Genomic DNA, 17,901 nt, shown 5'->3' with positions numbered 1-17,901 from the left:
AAGGGGGCGGTGTTGCAATCTACTGCAAAGATAGCCTGCAGAGTTCTGTCTTACTATCCAGGTCTGTAACCAAACAATTCAAGCTTCTACTTCTAAAAATCCACCTTTCCGGAAACAAGTCTCTCACTGTTGCCGCTTGCTATAGACCACCCTCTGCCAAATCCGTAAACACGGGCACCCTCATAGATCAAATCAAATTGTATTTGTCACATACACATGGTTAGCAGATGTTAATGCGAGTGTAGCGAAATGCTTGTGCTTCTAGTTCCGACAATGCAGTAATAACCCACGAGTAATCTAACCTAACAATTCCACAACTACTACCTTATACAAGTATACAAGTGTAAAGGGATAAAGAATATGTACATAAAGATATATGAATGAGTGATGGTACAGAACGGCATAGGCAAGATGCAGTAGATGGTATCGAGTACAGTATATACATATGAGATGAGTAATGTAGGGTAGATATCCTAACTAACTCGCCCTCCAAATACACCGCTGCTGTTTTCAATCAAGATCTCAGCGATCACTGCCTCATTGCCTGCATCCGTAATGGGTCTGCGACCAAACGACCAACCCTCATCACTGTCAAACGCTCCCTAAAACACTTCTAATCGACCTGGCCGGGGTATCCTGGAATGACATTGACCTCATCCTGTCAGTAGAGGATGCCTGGTTATTCTTTAAAAGTGCCTTCCTCACCATCTTAAATAAGCATGCCCCGTTCAAAAAATGTAGAACTAGGAATATATATAGTCATTGGTTCACTCCAGACCTGTCTGCTCTTGACCAGCACAAAAACATCCTGTGGCATTCTGCATTAGCATCGAATAGCCCCCGTGATATGCAACTTTTCAGAGAAGTTAGGAACAAATATACACAGGCAATTAGGAAAGCTAARGCTAGCTTTTTCAAACAGAAATTTGCATCCTGTAGTACAAACTCAAAAAAGTTCTGGGACACTGTAAAGTCCATGGAGAATAAGAGCACCTCCTCCCAGCTGCCCACTGCTCAGAGGCTAGGAAACACTTACCACTGATACATCCACTATAATTGAGAATTTCAATAAGCATTTCTCTACGGCTTGCCATGCTTTCCACCTGACTACCCCTACCCCGCTCAACTGTACGGCAGCAACCCGCCAAAGCCCCCCACCATTTCTCCTTCACCCAAATCCAGATAGCTGATGTTCTGAAAGAGCTGCGAAATCTGGACGCCTACAAATAAGCCGGGCTAGACAATCTGGACTCTCTCTTTCTAAAATTATCTGCCAGAAATTGTTGCAACCCCTATTACTAGCCTGTTCAACCTCTCTTTCGTATCGTCTGAGATTCCCAAAGATTGGAAAGCTGCCGCGGTCATCCCCCTCTTCAAAGTGGGTGACACTAGACCCAAACTGCTACAGACCTATATTTATCCTACCCTGTCTTTCTAAGGTCTTCGAAAGCCAAGTTAACAGATTACTGACCATTTAGAATCCCACCGTACCTTCTCCGCTATGCAGTCTGGTTTCAGAGCTGGTCATGGGTGCAACTCAGCCACGCTCAAGGTCCTAAACGACATCATAACCGCCATCGATAAGAGACATTACTGTGCAGCCGTATTCATTGACCTGGCCAAGGCTTTCGACTCTGTCAATCACCACATTCTTATTGGCAGACTCGACAGCCTTGGTTTCTCAAATGATTGCCTCGCCTGGTTCACCAACTACTCTAGAGTTCAGTGTGTCAAATCGGAGGGCCTGTTGTCCGGACCTCTGGCAGTCTCTATGGGGGTGCCACAGGGTTAAATTCTCGGGCCGACTCTCTTCTCTGTATACATCAATGATGTCGCTCTTGCTGCTGGTGATTCTCTGATCCACCTCTATGCAGACGACACCATTCTGTATACTTCTGGCCCCTCTTTGGACACTGTGTTAACTGACCTCCAGACGAGCTTCAATGCCATACAACTCTCCTTCTGTGGCCTCCAACTGCTCTTAAATGCAAGTAAAACTAAATGCATGCTATTCAATCGATCAATGCCCGCCCGTCCAGCATCACTACTCTGGACGGCTCTGACTTAGAATACGTGGACAACTACAAATACCTAGGTGTCTGATTAGACTGTAAACTCTCCTTCCAGACTCACACTAAGCATCTCCAATCCAAAATTAAATCTAGAATCGGCTTCCTATATCGCAACAAAGCATCCTTCACTCATACTGCCAAACATACCCTCGTAAAACTGACCATCCTACCGATCCTCGACTTTGGTGATGTCATCTATAAAATAGCCCCCAACACTCTACTCAACAAACTGGATGCAGTCTATCACAGTGCCATCCGTTTTGTCACCAAAGCTCCATACATTACCCACCACTGCGACCTGTACGCTCCCTTTGGTTGGCCCTCGCTTCATACTCGTCGCCAAACCCACTGGCTACAGGTTATCTACAAGTCTCCGCTAGGTAAAGCCCCGCCTTATCTCAGCTCACTGGTCACCATAGCAGCACCCACTCGTAGCAAGCGCTCCAGCAGGTATATTTCACTGGTCACCCCCAAAGCCAATTCTTCCTTTGGTCGCCTTTTCTTCCAGTTCTCTGCTGCCAATGACTGGAACGAACTGCAGAAATCACTGAAGCTGGAGACTCATATCTCCCTCACTAGCTTTAAGCACCAGCTGTCAGAGCAGCTCACAGATCACTGCACCTGTACATAGATGGGCTGTTTACAGATGGGCTATCTACCTCATCCCCATACTGTATTTATTTATTTATTTATCTTGCTCTTTTGCACCCCAGTATCTCTACTTGCACATTCATCTTCGGCACATCTACCATTCCAGTGTTTAATTGTAATTACTTCGCCACCATGGCCTATTTATTGCCTAAACTCCCTTATCTTACCTCATTTGCACTCACTGTATATAGATTTTCTTCAACTCTGTTATTGATTGTATGTTATGTTTATTCCATGTGTAACTCAGTGTTGTTGTATGTGTCAAACTGCTTTGCTTTATCTTGGCCAGGTCGCAGTTTCAAATGAGAATTGTTCGCAACTAGCCTACCTGGTTAAATAAAGGTGAAATTTAAAAAAAAAAGATGGCAAAAAGAAAAGCAGACATGGAATATCCCTTTGAGCATGGTGAAGTTATTAATTACACTTTGTATGATGTATCAATACATCCAGTCACTACAAAGATACAAGTGTCCTTCCTAACTCCGTTGCCGGAAAGGAAGGAAACAGCTCAGGGATTTCATCATGTGGCCAATGGTGACTTTAAAACAGAGTTTAATGGCTGTGGTAGGAGAAAACTGAGGATGGATCAACAGCATTGTAGTTACGCCACAATACTAATCTAAATGTGAGTGAAAAGAAAGAAGCCTGTACAGAATACAAATATTCCAAAACATGCATCATGTTTGCAATAATAAGGTACTAAAGTAAAACTGTAAAAAATGTGGCAAAGGAACATTATGTCCTGAATACAAAGTGTTATGTTTGGGGAAAATCCAACACATCACTGAGTACCACTCTTYATATTTTCAAACATGGTGGTGGCTGCATCATGTTATGGGTATGCTTTTCATTTGCAAGGACTAGGGTGTTTAGGATTTTTTTCTTTTATGGAATAGAGCTAAGCACAGGCAAACTTCTAGAGGAAAACCTGGTTGTCTGCTTTCCAACAGACACTGGGAGACAAATTCACCTTTCAGCAGGACAATAACCTAAAACACGGGGTGGGGGACAAGATGGAGGAGTGAGTGATCGCATTAAACTGAGCTCCTGAACTTTAAATTCAATTCAAGCTGTAATTTGAGTTTGATGAACACAATTGCTGTCTTTTTTGTATTTTTTAAAAATTAGTTTGATGGCTTATCGAACATCACTTTTCCACTTTGTTATACTTCAAGCAAGTTCAGACAAGATTATCTAGCTAGTAATATTAGCTGAGATGGAAGCTAGTAAAAAGGTAGAGGGAGCTGTCGTAACCGACGTCGATACTGTCAACTATGTGGAAGATTTTGACACTCCCCCAGAAGTAACGGTACCGAGGTCAGAGGAATTCGTCTTCGGTACAGGTGTCCAAATAACCCCTTCGAACCCCCCCCCCCCCTGTACACTGCTGCTACTCGCTGTTTGTTACCTATGTACAGTCACTTCGCCCCCACCTACATGTACAGATTACCTCAACTAGCCTGTACCCCTGCACACTGACTCGGTACCGGTGCCCCTGTGTAAATATAGCCTTGTTATTCTTATTGTGTCACCTTTTATTATTACTTTTTATTTTAGCCTACTTGGTAAATATTTTCTTCTTGAACTGCAATGTTGGTGAAGGGCTTGTAAGTAAGCATGTCACGGTAAAGTCTACACTTGTTGTATTTGGCGCATGTGGCAAATAMATTTTTGATTTGATACATTAGCTGCAGTGAAATGTCTCCATACATCAAATAATGCCCGTGGCATTTTCCTGTAAAGATTAGGAAAAAAATGAGTAAAAAACCCATTAAAACATTTGTCTTACTAAGGAGTTGTTTAAAGTGAAACATGTATGGAAACAGGTGAATTAAATTCAGTTAGCAGGCTCAAGCAAGCTAAAACCCACATGGTAGCAACAACTAACTAGCAGAAATTGGTAAGTTAGAAATGATTTAAGCACACTATGCTGTAGGCTACTATTTACTAGTTAACAAAAATGTCATAATCAAAACTTACCAGATGGCATGTATTCCTTGGCTCAGACAGTGTAGAAGTGTGGGCTCAATAGCATCTCATTAGGGTGCAAGATCTTGAGAATCAGCTGTACATGTGATGGAAGAGTGTTGCAATTCCATTGAATTGGGGATAGTTTAACCAAAATATGCCAGAAGACCTAGAATGGCCTTGTGTAACCCACAAAAAAGGTTCACTGTTATTAGCTAACTTTTTTGATGAATTTAAGCAAAATTCCCGGGCTTAACTTCCGGAGAGAGATCTCAGATGCTGGACTTCACAATGGGGTGACAAGATTGTTTTTAGCCATGGCTCATCTCATTCTGCTGGTGTGGGAATACTTTTCAGATGGTTTCCAGGTACAGTTTTAGAAAGCAGGTGTGATGAGGGTCACTGGATAACTATTGTTTTTGAATATAAAGGGTCACGTTACGTATTGGTAAATATTTATGGTTATAACATACGGCCAAAAAACTATCTTCTAACATCTATTAGTAAAGTCTTAATTGAGTTGAAAAACAAATATTCTACAGATAACATTATTGTTGGTGATTTATAATGTTGCTCCTGATGACTGGATGGATAGGTATCCCACCAGGCAGTCAGCTCATTGTTTTAATAACTTAATTCTACATTTCTGCTCCAACTTTCAACTTTCCGTTATTTGGCGTTCACAGAATCCAACTTTTAAACAATTGTCTTGGTTCAACTCTACAACTAGTGACAGACAATTAAAATCTAGAATTGATTATTGGTTGGTATCTTCCAATCTTATGAATCTTGTCAGTGACTGTAGTATTTCCTCAGCTCATCTGACAGATCATTGTTCCATTATTCTTTCCTTTTGTTTTGATAATGAGATTTTCTAAAGCATACTGGAAATGTAAATATTTTCTTTTAAAGAATGAGTCATTTTGTTTACAATCTATAGCTCTTATCCGAGAGACCTGTCTCTTCTGCTCTTCTAATAACAAATGGGAAATTCGATGTCTTGCCATCATTACTGGTAAAATGCTAGCTCAGAAAAGATTTTCCAAGCAGATTGATATTAACAGGCTGCTCAATAAACTTGATTTAAATTAGAATGAAAAGGCAGAGCTTGCTAAATGCCAATATGAATTGGAGGACATATACAACGATAAGGCACAGGGTGCCTTCATCCGTTCAAAGGCCAAATGGATTGAAAAAGGTGAAAAAAACACTTATTATTTATTTAATTTGGAGAGGAGTATACAGACTAGGAATAGTATTACATCCATTTATGTAAATGACACTATCTGATGATCTTGAAGTGATTTAATAAGAAAAGACACTTTCCACAGTTCACTATATCAATCTCATCTTTCAGAAGGTGACTTGGATTCCTTTTTTGATTCAGTTAATAACTCTCTTAAACCTTTCTTCTATAGGATTAAGAAACTCTGCGATTCTGATATAGATATTACTGGGTTGGACCAAGCCATTAAACAAATACCTATAGGTACATCGACATTTTTGGCCTGATATTAAGAGTTATTTCTTTCGGTCTACAAAGAGGGTTTTGCTAATGCGATCTTACCACCTCCTTTGAGACAGGGACAAATAGTTCTTATACCCAAACCAAAGAAGGACTCTCTTTACCTGGACAATTGGAGACCAATCATGTTGGAAACGGACTCTAAGTTACTAGCCCATGTCTATGCCAATCGGCTGAAAAAAGGCCTTGATGATATAATCAGTGAATCTCAATCAGCCTTATTAAAGGAAGGAGTATCCATAACCATATACGATTTGGTTTTAGATATTTTAGATTACAGTGATGGCTTTATATAAAAATAATATACTTTTTTTTAAGGCTTTTGACACCTTAGAATCAGCCGATGTCACAAAGTGCTGTATAGAAACCCAGCCTAAAACCCCAAACAGCAAGCAATGCAGATGTAGAAGCACGGTGGCTAGGAAAAACTCCCTAGAAAGGCAGGAACCTAGAGGAACCAGGCTCTGTGGGGTGGCCAGTCCTCTTCTGGATGTGATGAGTGGAGATTATAACAGTACATGGCAAAGATGTTCAAACATTCATAGATGACCAGCAGGGTATAATAATAATAATAATAATAATAATAATAATCACAGTGGTTGTAGAGGGTGCAACAGGTCAGCACCTCAAGAGTAAATGTCAGTTGGCTTTTCATAGCCGATCATTCAGAGTTAGAGACAGCAGGTGCAGTAAAGAGAGAGTCGAAAACAGCAGGTCCGGGACAAGGTAGAACGTCCGGTGAACAGGTCAGGATTCCATAGCCGCAGACAGAACAGTTGAAACTGGAGCAGCAGCAAGACCAGGTGGACTGGGGACAGCAAGGCGTCATCAGGCCAGGTAGTCCTGAGGCATGGTCCTAGGGCTCCGGTCCTCAGAGAGAAGAGCGGAAAAAAAGAGAATTAGAGGGAGCATACATGAATTCACACAGGACACCAAGACTAATGGTTTATCTAGAATAATTTTCCCAAGTCGGTCCCTTTTTCTTTCTTCTAGTAACATAAAAAAGTTAATTATGTTATTTAGATTTGTTTGGGGGAATAAAACGCATTCTATTTGTAAATCACAATTAGTGAAAGACTATGATCATTGAGGCTATTGATTTTGAGTCGTTGGTGGGTGCTTTTAGAATTAAGTGGTTGAAATTGTCTGTCTAATCCTACCTCTATGTGGTATCATATCCCTAACAGTCATTTTTAATGAACTTGGTGGACTTTTTGACCCTCAAATTACCTGTGAAATTGTCTGTTTCACCAGCAAATGTTACTTTTCTGGAAAATGATATTCAAGCACAATTCTTTCCCCCCACAAAACATTGATTTGGAATAAGAGTTATTCAAATTAATAGGAAATCCATTTTCAAGGTCTTTGGTTTGACAAGGGTATTCATTTTGTATGTGATTTGGTAGACAACATTGGAGTTTTTGCTATTTAATGAGTTCATTGGTAAATTTCAGATTAATATTACTCAGAATATATGAAGGTTTGCAAAGCAATTCCACTTCCTTTACTTGGACTTATTAAGAACACTTTGTTATATTATGAGTTTGTTCTCTCTCTTCCAAGTTTACAAATTAATGACTCAAATCTTTTGGATAAAAAATGCAAAAATAAGTGGATACGATTGGAAGTTAGTGAAGTAATTTTTGGTGACTATAATTCAATATATTGCTATGGAAGTGACCAACCCATGCTATGGTCAAAAGCGACACCTTTTACACCTTTTACCTTGTCCAGTTATCCCAAAAGTTAAAGGAACTCATTCCAAAAGTTAAAGGAATATTTTTAAAAGATTACATTTTAACAAAATGCTTGTTTTTTTTGTTCCTTTGATTCAGAATCTTTCGAGTTTATTTTTTGCATGCCACTATTCTAGTAAACTATGGATTGAAATTCATGAATCGTTGTGTGTAAAATCTCCAGAATGACCTATGTTTACCTTTTGATTATGTTAAATGGCATTATGCCTATCCTTGTAATTCCGATCATAACTATTTTATTAACATTTATTATTCTCTTGGCCAAATATTATATTCACAAATGTAAATGGGGTGGAAAAAATCTGTATTTTGTAGTTTTTTTTCATTGAACTATTACAATTTTATAAATCCCTCAAACTTGTGAAACTTAAAGTAGGCAAAATTATTAGTCATGTCGCTGAATGTCTGTTAATGTCTCATTGCCTTGTCACATTAATGATGTCCTGAATTATTTAAAAAAAAATAAAAAATGGGGGGGGGGGTTCGCCTGGTGTTCTATTTAATTTTTTTCATTGTATTCACAGGAATGTCYCTGTATTGATGTGTAATATTGTTATTGTTGTAATAATAAAATATTTAAAATTAAATAACCTAAAACATAAGACCAAATATACACTGGAGTTGCTTACTAAGATGTAATTGAATGTTCCTGAGTGGCCTAGTTACAGAACTTTACAAATAATTGCATGTGTGGGGCACAGAGACAAGGTAGTCATTCAAAAATCTAGATGTTTTTACTTCATTTGTAAAAAATAATAAAAATAAATCTAAAACCAATTCCACTTTGACATTATGGGGTGTGTGTGTTACTGTTGTCCAGTGACACTATCTCAATTTAATCCATTTTAAATTCAGGCTGTAACACAGCAAAATGTGGGAAAAGTTAAGGGGTATGAATACTTTCTGAATCAATGTGGAAATGTTATGGCATTTGCTCTATTGGTTTTGTTGATAGACTATTTGAGCATAATGTAGGCCTATTAGCCACTTTCTGAAACTATAACTTAGTGTGTACAGCTCTGTGTTCACAGTTAATGCGCGCCGGAAGTTACACAGAATGCTCGCAAAAAATGTGTTTCTGCTCACAAGACCTGTAATTTGCTCAATGCTGAAAAGAATTTGAGCGAACATTGGTCCTGTCCTAGTTGATGTATGAGGGAAGTTCCATTTCAGAGCTGGTGCTATAACCTCCTTAGTTACTGTTGAATGTGGCTGATGAGAATACCACCTCCCTAGATGGGATACAGTGATGAGTGAGTGAAATGTTTAATGTAAATATTTTGGGGACTTTTCAAGCTACAGAGAGAAGATGTACAGAAAGGGAGAGGGGCCCTGAAGAGCTTAATTAAAGCGCTGAAGCCGTGGGTTTATGATATTATCCGTGGCCTCCCTCTGTCCAGCCACACCACGCTCCTTTTGTTCCAGCCTCCTTTCATCTCAGCGAAGCCTTTAAGACATGCCAATTAACCTTTCAGCGTGCTGGGTGGACATCTTGGTGTCTTTGTGCTCGCCTCCCCCTGGGCCTTTGTGTTGCCTTGTCTGTGGATGGGCACATGGGCTCCTGCCTTTATCTGCCCGGTGCATTTCTGTCACTCTCACAGCGCTGTGTGTGTGCGTTTTTAATGTTAATGCGCTTTTCTCTTTGTGAGCAAACAATGATCTGTTAACTTTATACTAGGAGGATTATTAATGGTAATTGAAATTTACAAAGCAAATAAAGGTAACAAGTGTACAAAGGACAAATCAAGGTGTAGTTTCAGGAAGAACGTATTCCTCACCCTGCATTCAGTGGAAACAAAGCTGTAGATTTTGTATTTGAACATTTGTTCAAGCAAGCAATGCATGAATTACCTCCACATCCATCTTCATTGGCTTTGGCTTCCATACTTGAATTTATTAATGTCAAAGTTGATTTTTGATGAGACAAATATCCTGCTATCAGCCATGCCAATGAAGCCTGCCGTTGAATCTGAGTTGAATGATACAATTAGTAATAAAAACTTCAGCCTGGAACCACATTAAGAAGTAAATGTGTGTTGGGGCAACGTTAAGGAACCTCAGTCCCAGCCTGCTCCTCTCTCTCTTTCTCTATCTCTCCTCTGTCTCCAGCACGCTGTTTTTCCTGTGTGGTAAAACTGGGGAGGTAAAACACTTGTTTGTAGGGGCAGGGGAATTCTCCTTTTTGTTTTGGAGTTCAGTGTTTAAGCTGTTGCTGGGGCAACGGTAAACACGGTTGCCATGGTGATTCTTGGAAGCAAAAACATATCATGTGATTGAAGGAAAGCCTATACTGTGCTGGGCTGTAACTGGAGACAGGGAGCATGTCCTGCCAAAGGAGAATCTCTGGGCATGGTGTGAATCATAGTGAAGAGAGACACTGTACCACAGAGCACTGATAGACAAAACATACAGGACGCTCACTGCTGTCTATGTGCTATTAAAACCTACTGTAGGGTTTCTGTGGCCTTTGTTTCTGGTCTCTTTGTTGTGTAACGTTTATATAAAATACTTTTTTACAAATTCTCACTGAAGTTGTCTCCTTTTAGCCCATACTGGAAATTTGTATAGTGAGTTAGTAAATCTTAAGTATAATAAATCTGTCATGGATCTGTTACAGTGGAGTGTTGATTAGTGTGTAGCACATGCTCATAGCTCTAAGTTAGAGTTCAAACAGGAATGAGGAAGTCATGTGTGGGTGGGGAGTTGAGCCTGCCAATGTCACAGGGAGCTCTTATAGCACACACTATAATCATTAGGGCCAGGTGGATACTAGTATCGCCATATGTTTTCCATGGAAAAAATGAAAACCCGAAGCAGACAACTCTTTGGTTCTTTCAAAACCTGCTGTTTGCAAAATATTGTTTGTTTTAGCTTTGTAAAATAAATGTGACTCGATGACAACATAATTGTTTCCAACGTTAGGGCTGTTTTCCTAAAGAAGTTAAATCCGCCTCATGTTTTGTTTCCTTGCCATGATACCGCGATACTGGTATTGTCCTTGCCCTATAACCCATGTTATTAAAAAACAAACATTAAATTCATATTAGAGTTTCATTCGTAGTCACTCTCAAATATGGTCCTCGTTGTGGATGGGATCAATGGGTTGGAAGGAAGGCAGTGTTAGGCTTGGCCTCGCACTCAAACTGAGGGTTCGGTTGGGAGGCTGCTGCAGAGAAACTTTGTTGTGTGTCTGGTTGCCATGGCTCCACTTGGTGTGTTTTGTCATTCCCCATCCTCCACTCCTCTCCTCCCCTAGGCTACTCTGGACGTGGTCATGAACCTCCAGTTCCACTACATTGAGAAACTGTGGCAGACCTTCTGGTTTTCAACAGCGCCATCTAGTGACGGAACCACCACCATCCCCAACAGGTCAGACCACTAAAGTACTCTATTTTAATTAGGAAAAACATGCAGGTATTATATGCATGTTTTCTGTGATTTAAAACTGTGCTGTTAGTGATTGTATGCTATGTGTGTCTGTAGTGATGAGGACATGGAGGGGGTGATCCCCAGGCAGAAGCTGATTGCTCTGTGCAAGTATGAGCCTGTCAAGCTGTGGATGAGGAGCTGTGACCACATCTTGTACCAGGCCTTGGTGGAGATCCTCATCCCTGACGTGCTGCGCCCTGTCCCCAGTACGTTCACCTGAATACCTTCAACACTATTACTACACTTCATCATTGCTACTCCAAGTCAAACACATACTCCTCCCCAGTCATTTATATTTATCCAGGTTCTGTTTTGTATTGCAGGCACTCTCACTCAGGCCATCCGCAACTTCGCCAAGAGTCTGGAGGGCTGGCTGACCACAGCTATGAGCGACTTTCCCAATGAGATTGTCCGCACCAAGGTACAGAAAATGCTCCAACATTCTGATAGTGTCCCTGGATACTCCCAGATACAGTAGTAACGGTACACTGAGAGACATTCCCTGGTGAAGTCAATCACCTCTCCCCTGTGCATTTTCTAGGCAGCGGTGGTGAGTGCATTTGCCCAGACCCTGCGTCGGTACACCTCTCTGAACCACCTGGCCCAGGCGGCCCGCGCCGTGCTGCAGAACACCTCTCAGATTAACCAGATGCTCAGCGACCTCAATCGTGTCGACTTCGCCAACGTACAGGTACGCCTCTACCTATCAACACCTGTTGATAGTTCTGACTGTATGTCTATTCGTATGTGTTTGTACATATTATTTGTATGATGTGTTTTGTGTGTGTTGGTAAACAGGAGCAGGCGTCGTGGGTGTGTCAGTGTGATGAGAGCGTGGTCCAGCGGCTGGAGCAGGACTTCAAGGTGACCCTGCAGCAGCAGAGCTCTCTGGACCAGTGGGCCGCCTGGCTTGACAACGTGGTCAACCAGGTCCTTAAGCCCCACGAAGGTAGCCCCAGCTTTCCCAGGGCCGCACGACAGTTCCTGCTCAAGTGGTCCTTCTACAGGTACGGACCCAATCTATAAACAGTGCATTCTGAAAATATTCAGACCCCTTGACTTTTTTTACAGCCTTATTCTAAAATGGGTTTAATCATTTTTTCCCCTCATCAATCTACACACAATTCCCCATAATGACAAAGCGAAAACAGGTCCTTCGAAATTTTTGCACATTCATTAAAAATAAAAACAGATCTCTTATTTACATAAGTATTCAGACCCTTTGCTAGGAGACTTGAAATTGAGCTCATGTGCATCCTGTTTCCATTGATCATCCTTCAGATGTCAAAAACTTGATTGGTCCACCTGTGGTAAATTTAAATTGATTGACATGATTTGGAAAGGCACACACCTGTTTATATAATGTCCCACAGTTGACAGTGCATGTCAGAGCAAAAACCAAGCCATGAGGTCGAAGGAATTGTCCTTAGAGCTCCGAGACAGGATTGTGTCGCGGCACAGATTTGGGGAAGGGTACCAAAACATTTCTGTAGCATTGAAGGTCCCCAAGAACACAGTGGAAATCGGGGGAGAAGGGCCTTGGTCAGGGAGGTGACCAAGAACCCGATGGTCACTCTGACAGAGCTCTAGAAGTAATCTATACATGGGAGAACTTTCCAGAAAGTCAACCATCTCTACAGCACTCCACCAATCAGGCCTTTACGTTAGTGGCCCTACAGAAGCCACTCCTCAGTAAAAGGCACATGAAAGCCCGCTTGGAGTTTGCCAAAAGGCACCTAAAGACTCTGACCATGAGAAACAAGATAATCTGGTCTGATTGAACTCTTTGGCCTGAATGCAAAGCATCGCGTACGGAGAAAACCTGGCACCATCCCTACCGTGACACATGGTGGTGTCGTGACTTGACTTTAACATTAATCTGAAGACTGTTATTTATCTAAATAACGATGTTTAATTGTTACCCGATTTTTGTTTTCATTATTCATGTAACAATTAACTCATTCGAATCTGGGGCACCACGAGAGCGATTCTTTAGAGTTACCATCTCCCAAATTAAACTCTAAAAGGTCTTTACCTATCACGCCTATAAATAGTCAACTTATTAATCATAACCCTGTATCATATCATCATTTTGTAAAATACTTGCATCTGCAAAAACCAGAGCCTTACTTATATTCAGTACTACACAAATTGGTTTAATTTATTTACAAGCTAATTAAATGTGAACATAGGATAAACACACACTGTACTGGTTATTGACTGGAGACGTAATACGCTGAAGACAGGTCCCTAGCGGAATGACCACCACGTGAATGCTTGTTAACCTCTCTAGGGTATGTGGGACGTTAGCGTCCCACCTCATCAACAGCCAGTGATACTGCGGGGCGCCAAATTCAAAACAACAGAAATCCCATAATTTAAATTCCTCAAACATACAAGTATTTTACACCATTTTAAAGCTACACTTGTTGTAAATCCAGCCAAAGTGTCCGATTTCAAAAAGGTTTTACGACGTAAGCACACCAAACGATTATGTAAGGTATGAGCCAAGTCACAGAAAAAGACAGCCATTTTTCCAGCTAAAGAGAGCATTAACAAAAAGCAGAAATAGAGATAAAATTAATCACTAACCTTTGATAATCTTCATCAGATGACACTCATAGGACTTCATGTTACACAATACATGTATTTTATGTTCGGTAAAGTTCATATTTATATCCAAAAATCTGAGTTTAGGCAAGACTCTACTGTATCACTTGGCAAATGCCTGAGAAAATGCATAGCGCCACATTAAAATGAATGACTATGAAAATTACTATAAAATCAAACTTTCAATAAATCACACATGAAAGATATCAAATTAAAGCTACACTGGTTGTGAATCCAGCCAACATGTCAGAATTCAAATAGGCTTTTCAGCGAAAGCATACGATGCTATTATCTGAGCATAGCACCATTGTAAACAAAAGAGAGAAAACATTTCAACCCTGCAGGAGCGACACAAAACGCAGAATAAAAATATAATTCATGCCTTACCTTTGACGAGCTTCTGTTGTTGGCACTCCAATATGTCCCATAAACATCACAAATGGTCCTTTTGTTCGAATAATTCCGTCGATATATGTCCAAAATGTCCATTTATTTGGCGCGTTTGATCCAGAAAAACACTGGTTCCAACTTGCTCAAACATGATGACAAAATATATCAAAGGTTACCTGTAAACTTTGCCAAAAAATGTCAAACTACTTATGTAATACAACTTTAGGTATTTTATAACGTTAATAATCAATAAAATTGAAGACGTGATATGTGTTCAATACAGGATTAAAACGATATGTAGCATGCCTTCTGTTTGATTGAAACGCATGTCTAGGACACCAGGAGTGCCTCGACTTCAAGGTGGCCGTATTTCTTCATTACACAAAGGAATAACCTCAACCTATTTCTCACAACTGTTGACATCCAGTGGAAGCCGTAGGAACTGCAAGCAAGTTGCTTAGAAATCTGGTTTCACAATGAAAACTCATGGAAAAGACAGTGACCTCAAAAAAATAAAAAACCTGAATGGTTTGTCCTCGGGGTTTCGCCTGCTAAATAAGTTCTATTATACTCACAGACATGATTCAAACAGTTTTAGAAACTTCATAGTGTTTTCTATCCAAATCTCCTAATAATATGCATATCTTATCTCCTGGCGATGAGTAACTGGCAGTTGAATTTGGGTATGTTTTTCATCCAAACGTGAAAATGCTGCCCCCTACCCTAGAGAAGTTAAAGAAGAGATGGAGAGGGAGAGAGAGACACTTAACATTACCACATTCAGAAACTACTCTCACGTACAATAACCATATATTTTGCACACGAACCACTGTCCGCTTTGAGCATGAAATCATGAATGCATTTACGTGAAATGCCTGGGATCTCTCGGTGAACGGGCCAGTCTTGATAAGGGGGTTGAGCCTTTTTACGGCATGCTTGTAAGGCTCTGATTGTCCAAAATGGTGCCAACAACTCTTCTACTGTTGTCCTTCTTCGTAGTTGCCCGGTATCCTGTGACTTGTCATCTAGTCCTGAACAGAACTACAGAGTTGATTTTCCTTCCATTCGCTCTTGAAGATGTTTCTTTGAAGATGATTCCCCAGTGGGGGGATGAGAGTAGCGTAATACGATGCTTTGAGCAGAGCAACAGGATGGTCACTTTCAAAGATACCTTACTTAGGACAGCTAATCAGTCGTACCAGTGATTGTCCGGGAGGTGATTTTGTTTTTAGACTCCAACTCTGGTTGAGATTCAAGCTTCAAACCATTTTAAACGTGTAGCTGCGGCTGAACCAGAAAAAGCGTGAAATGTGGGTTTTTTCTTAACCCATTTATACCTTTTGCTCGAAAGGGGCGGTTCCCTGACCTCACTTCGGGGTGGTGATTACTCACTGTGCAAAATTATTGAAAATAATTCTCTTAACTTGTCAAATCACATCCCCCCTCAACAAAAACACTAATTTTTCAGATTACATGCACAACCCATAGTATGGTAACTTCAGCTATATAGTGTGTATTTTCCAAGTTACAGTATTTCCTTTATAACATTTTTAATGACATCACAAAATGATATTAGTGTTCTATAGATCGCATCTTACCATTCCTCACGTTCCTAGTTTGAAATATTGTTCCAGTATTCGCTTTTGAACATGTTACCTTTTTCCCGCTGAGACTGTTATGTTGAGACAAAGAACATTTCTTTGGTGAATTTTGAGAGAACAGGCCTGGATCTTCTCCCTTGATTTACAACAGGATGTGAATGTCAATCCCTACTAGTTTTATCCTTCCCCCCTCTACGGGTGAAAGGGGTTCTGATTGAAGCTCAGGACCTCAGACTGGGGCGAAGGTTCACCTTCCAACAGGACAACGACCCTAAGCACACAGCCAAGACAATGCAGGAGTGGCTTCCGGACAAGTCTCTGAATGTCCTTGATTGGCCCAGCCAGATCCCAGACTTAAACCTGATTGAACATCTCTGGAGAGACCTGAAGAGATCTGTGTAGCAACGCTCCCCATCAAACCTGACAGAGCTTGAGAAGATCTGCAGAGAAGAATGGGAGAAACTCCACAAGTACAGGTGTGCCAAGCTTGTAGCGTCATACCCAAGAAGACTCAAGGCTGTAATCGCTGCCAGAGGTGCTTCAACAAAGTACTCAGTAAAGGGTGTAAATAGTAAATGTGATATTTCAGTTTTGGGATTTTTTTTATAAATGAGCTAAAATAAACGTTTTTGCTTTGTCATAATTGGGTATTGTGTATAGTTTGATGAGCAAAAAAAAATATTTGATCCATTTTAGATTAAGGCTGTAACGTAACAAAATGTGGAAAAACTCAATGAGTCTGAATACTTTCCGAATGCACTGTACGTAGACATTGAATCACTGTTCACTTTAATAATGGAACGCTAGTCACTTTAATGTTTACATACTGCTTTACTCATTTCATATGTATATACTGTATTCTACTGTATTTTAGTCATTGCCACTCTGACATTGCTCATCCTAACATTCATATATTTCTTTATTCCATTCTTTTACTTTTAGATTTGTATGTATTGTTGTTAATTGTTAGATACTACTGCGCTGTTAGAGCTAGGAACACAAGCATTTTGCTACACCCGCAATAACATCTGCTAAATATGTGTATTTGATTTGAAATCGGATACAAATCTGATTCCTGGCCAAAATCTGACTGCGCTCTGGGAATGACTGCGCCCGGGAATGAACCCGGGTCTCTAGTAACGCCTTAGACCTCTGCGCCACTCAAGAGCCCCCCCTCAAGTGGTTTTTAGACTGTTATTCATTGCTACTCTGACAGTTTGACAAGAACATGTGGTAGCTAACTAGCCTGTTTATTGTTTACAAAAAAATGAGTGAATGTGCTGGAAAGCTAAACAGCTAGCTAGTTGACTGCTGCGCCTAGCCAAAAAAGTGTTTTCTAACCCTATGATTTTGAACATTCACAGTAACTGGGAAACTTCCATGGAAGGCATTGTTGTCACCTTAGCTTGCTACATAACTTCTGAGTGATAGGAACCACAAGCACCACCACTAGCCTACACGACTGCACACCCATCGTTACTATGACAACTAGTGTAGGCTTGTCAGCAAATGATTGCTGTCGGAACACACACATCCGATTTGGTCAATTATAACTTCACCGTTTGGACAGTCAGTAGTCCAAAACAAAACTGCTGTGATCATTAAGGCCTGCAGTGTGAACAAGGCTTTAGCTGGCCACTCCAGTCTTCTTGAACCATTCCATGGTGTGTTTAGGGTTGTTGTACTGTTGGAAGACTCACAACCTTCAACAGAGACCGTTTTTGGACACTGCACTCCAAAACACCTTGATAATTGGCTGATTTCATGATGTCTTGCACACGTTCAAGGCCCCCAGTACCAGAGGCAGCTAAGCAACCCCACAGCATTGAGACACCCCATGTTTGATTGTAGGGAGGGTGTTATTCTCTTTGAATGCTGACAAGTGGGCAAAATTGCCA

At 40.6% G+C, this 17,901-nt stretch overlaps 1 protein-coding gene across 5 annotated transcripts in view; it reads left to right on the top strand.

Annotated features, from left to right (window-relative positions):
- Positions 1-17,901, top strand: part of rfx2 (regulatory factor X, 2 (influences HLA class II expression)) — an 81,423-nt gene that overhangs the window by 60,209 nt on the left and 3,313 nt on the right. For all 5 annotated transcript variants that reach the window (XM_024004535.1, XM_024004533.1, XM_024004534.1 and 2 more), the window contains 5 exons: positions 11,230-11,342; positions 11,457-11,608; positions 11,726-11,823; positions 11,944-12,093; positions 12,201-12,409. In XM_024004535.1, coding sequence (XP_023860303.1) covers positions 11,230-11,342; positions 11,457-11,608; positions 11,726-11,823; positions 11,944-12,093; positions 12,201-12,409 — 722 coding nt within the window. The remainder of the gene's footprint in view (positions 1-11,229; positions 11,343-11,456; positions 11,609-11,725; positions 11,824-11,943; positions 12,094-12,200; positions 12,410-17,901) is intronic.

The sequence above is a fragment of the Salvelinus sp. IW2-2015 genome, linkage group LG16, assembly GCF_002910315.2.
Source record: "Salvelinus sp. IW2-2015 linkage group LG16, ASM291031v2, whole genome shotgun sequence".
Classification (NCBI taxonomy): domain Eukaryota; kingdom Metazoa; phylum Chordata; class Actinopteri; order Salmoniformes; family Salmonidae; genus Salvelinus; species Salvelinus sp. IW2-2015.
This window is presented reverse-complemented; position numbering and strand designations above follow the sequence as displayed.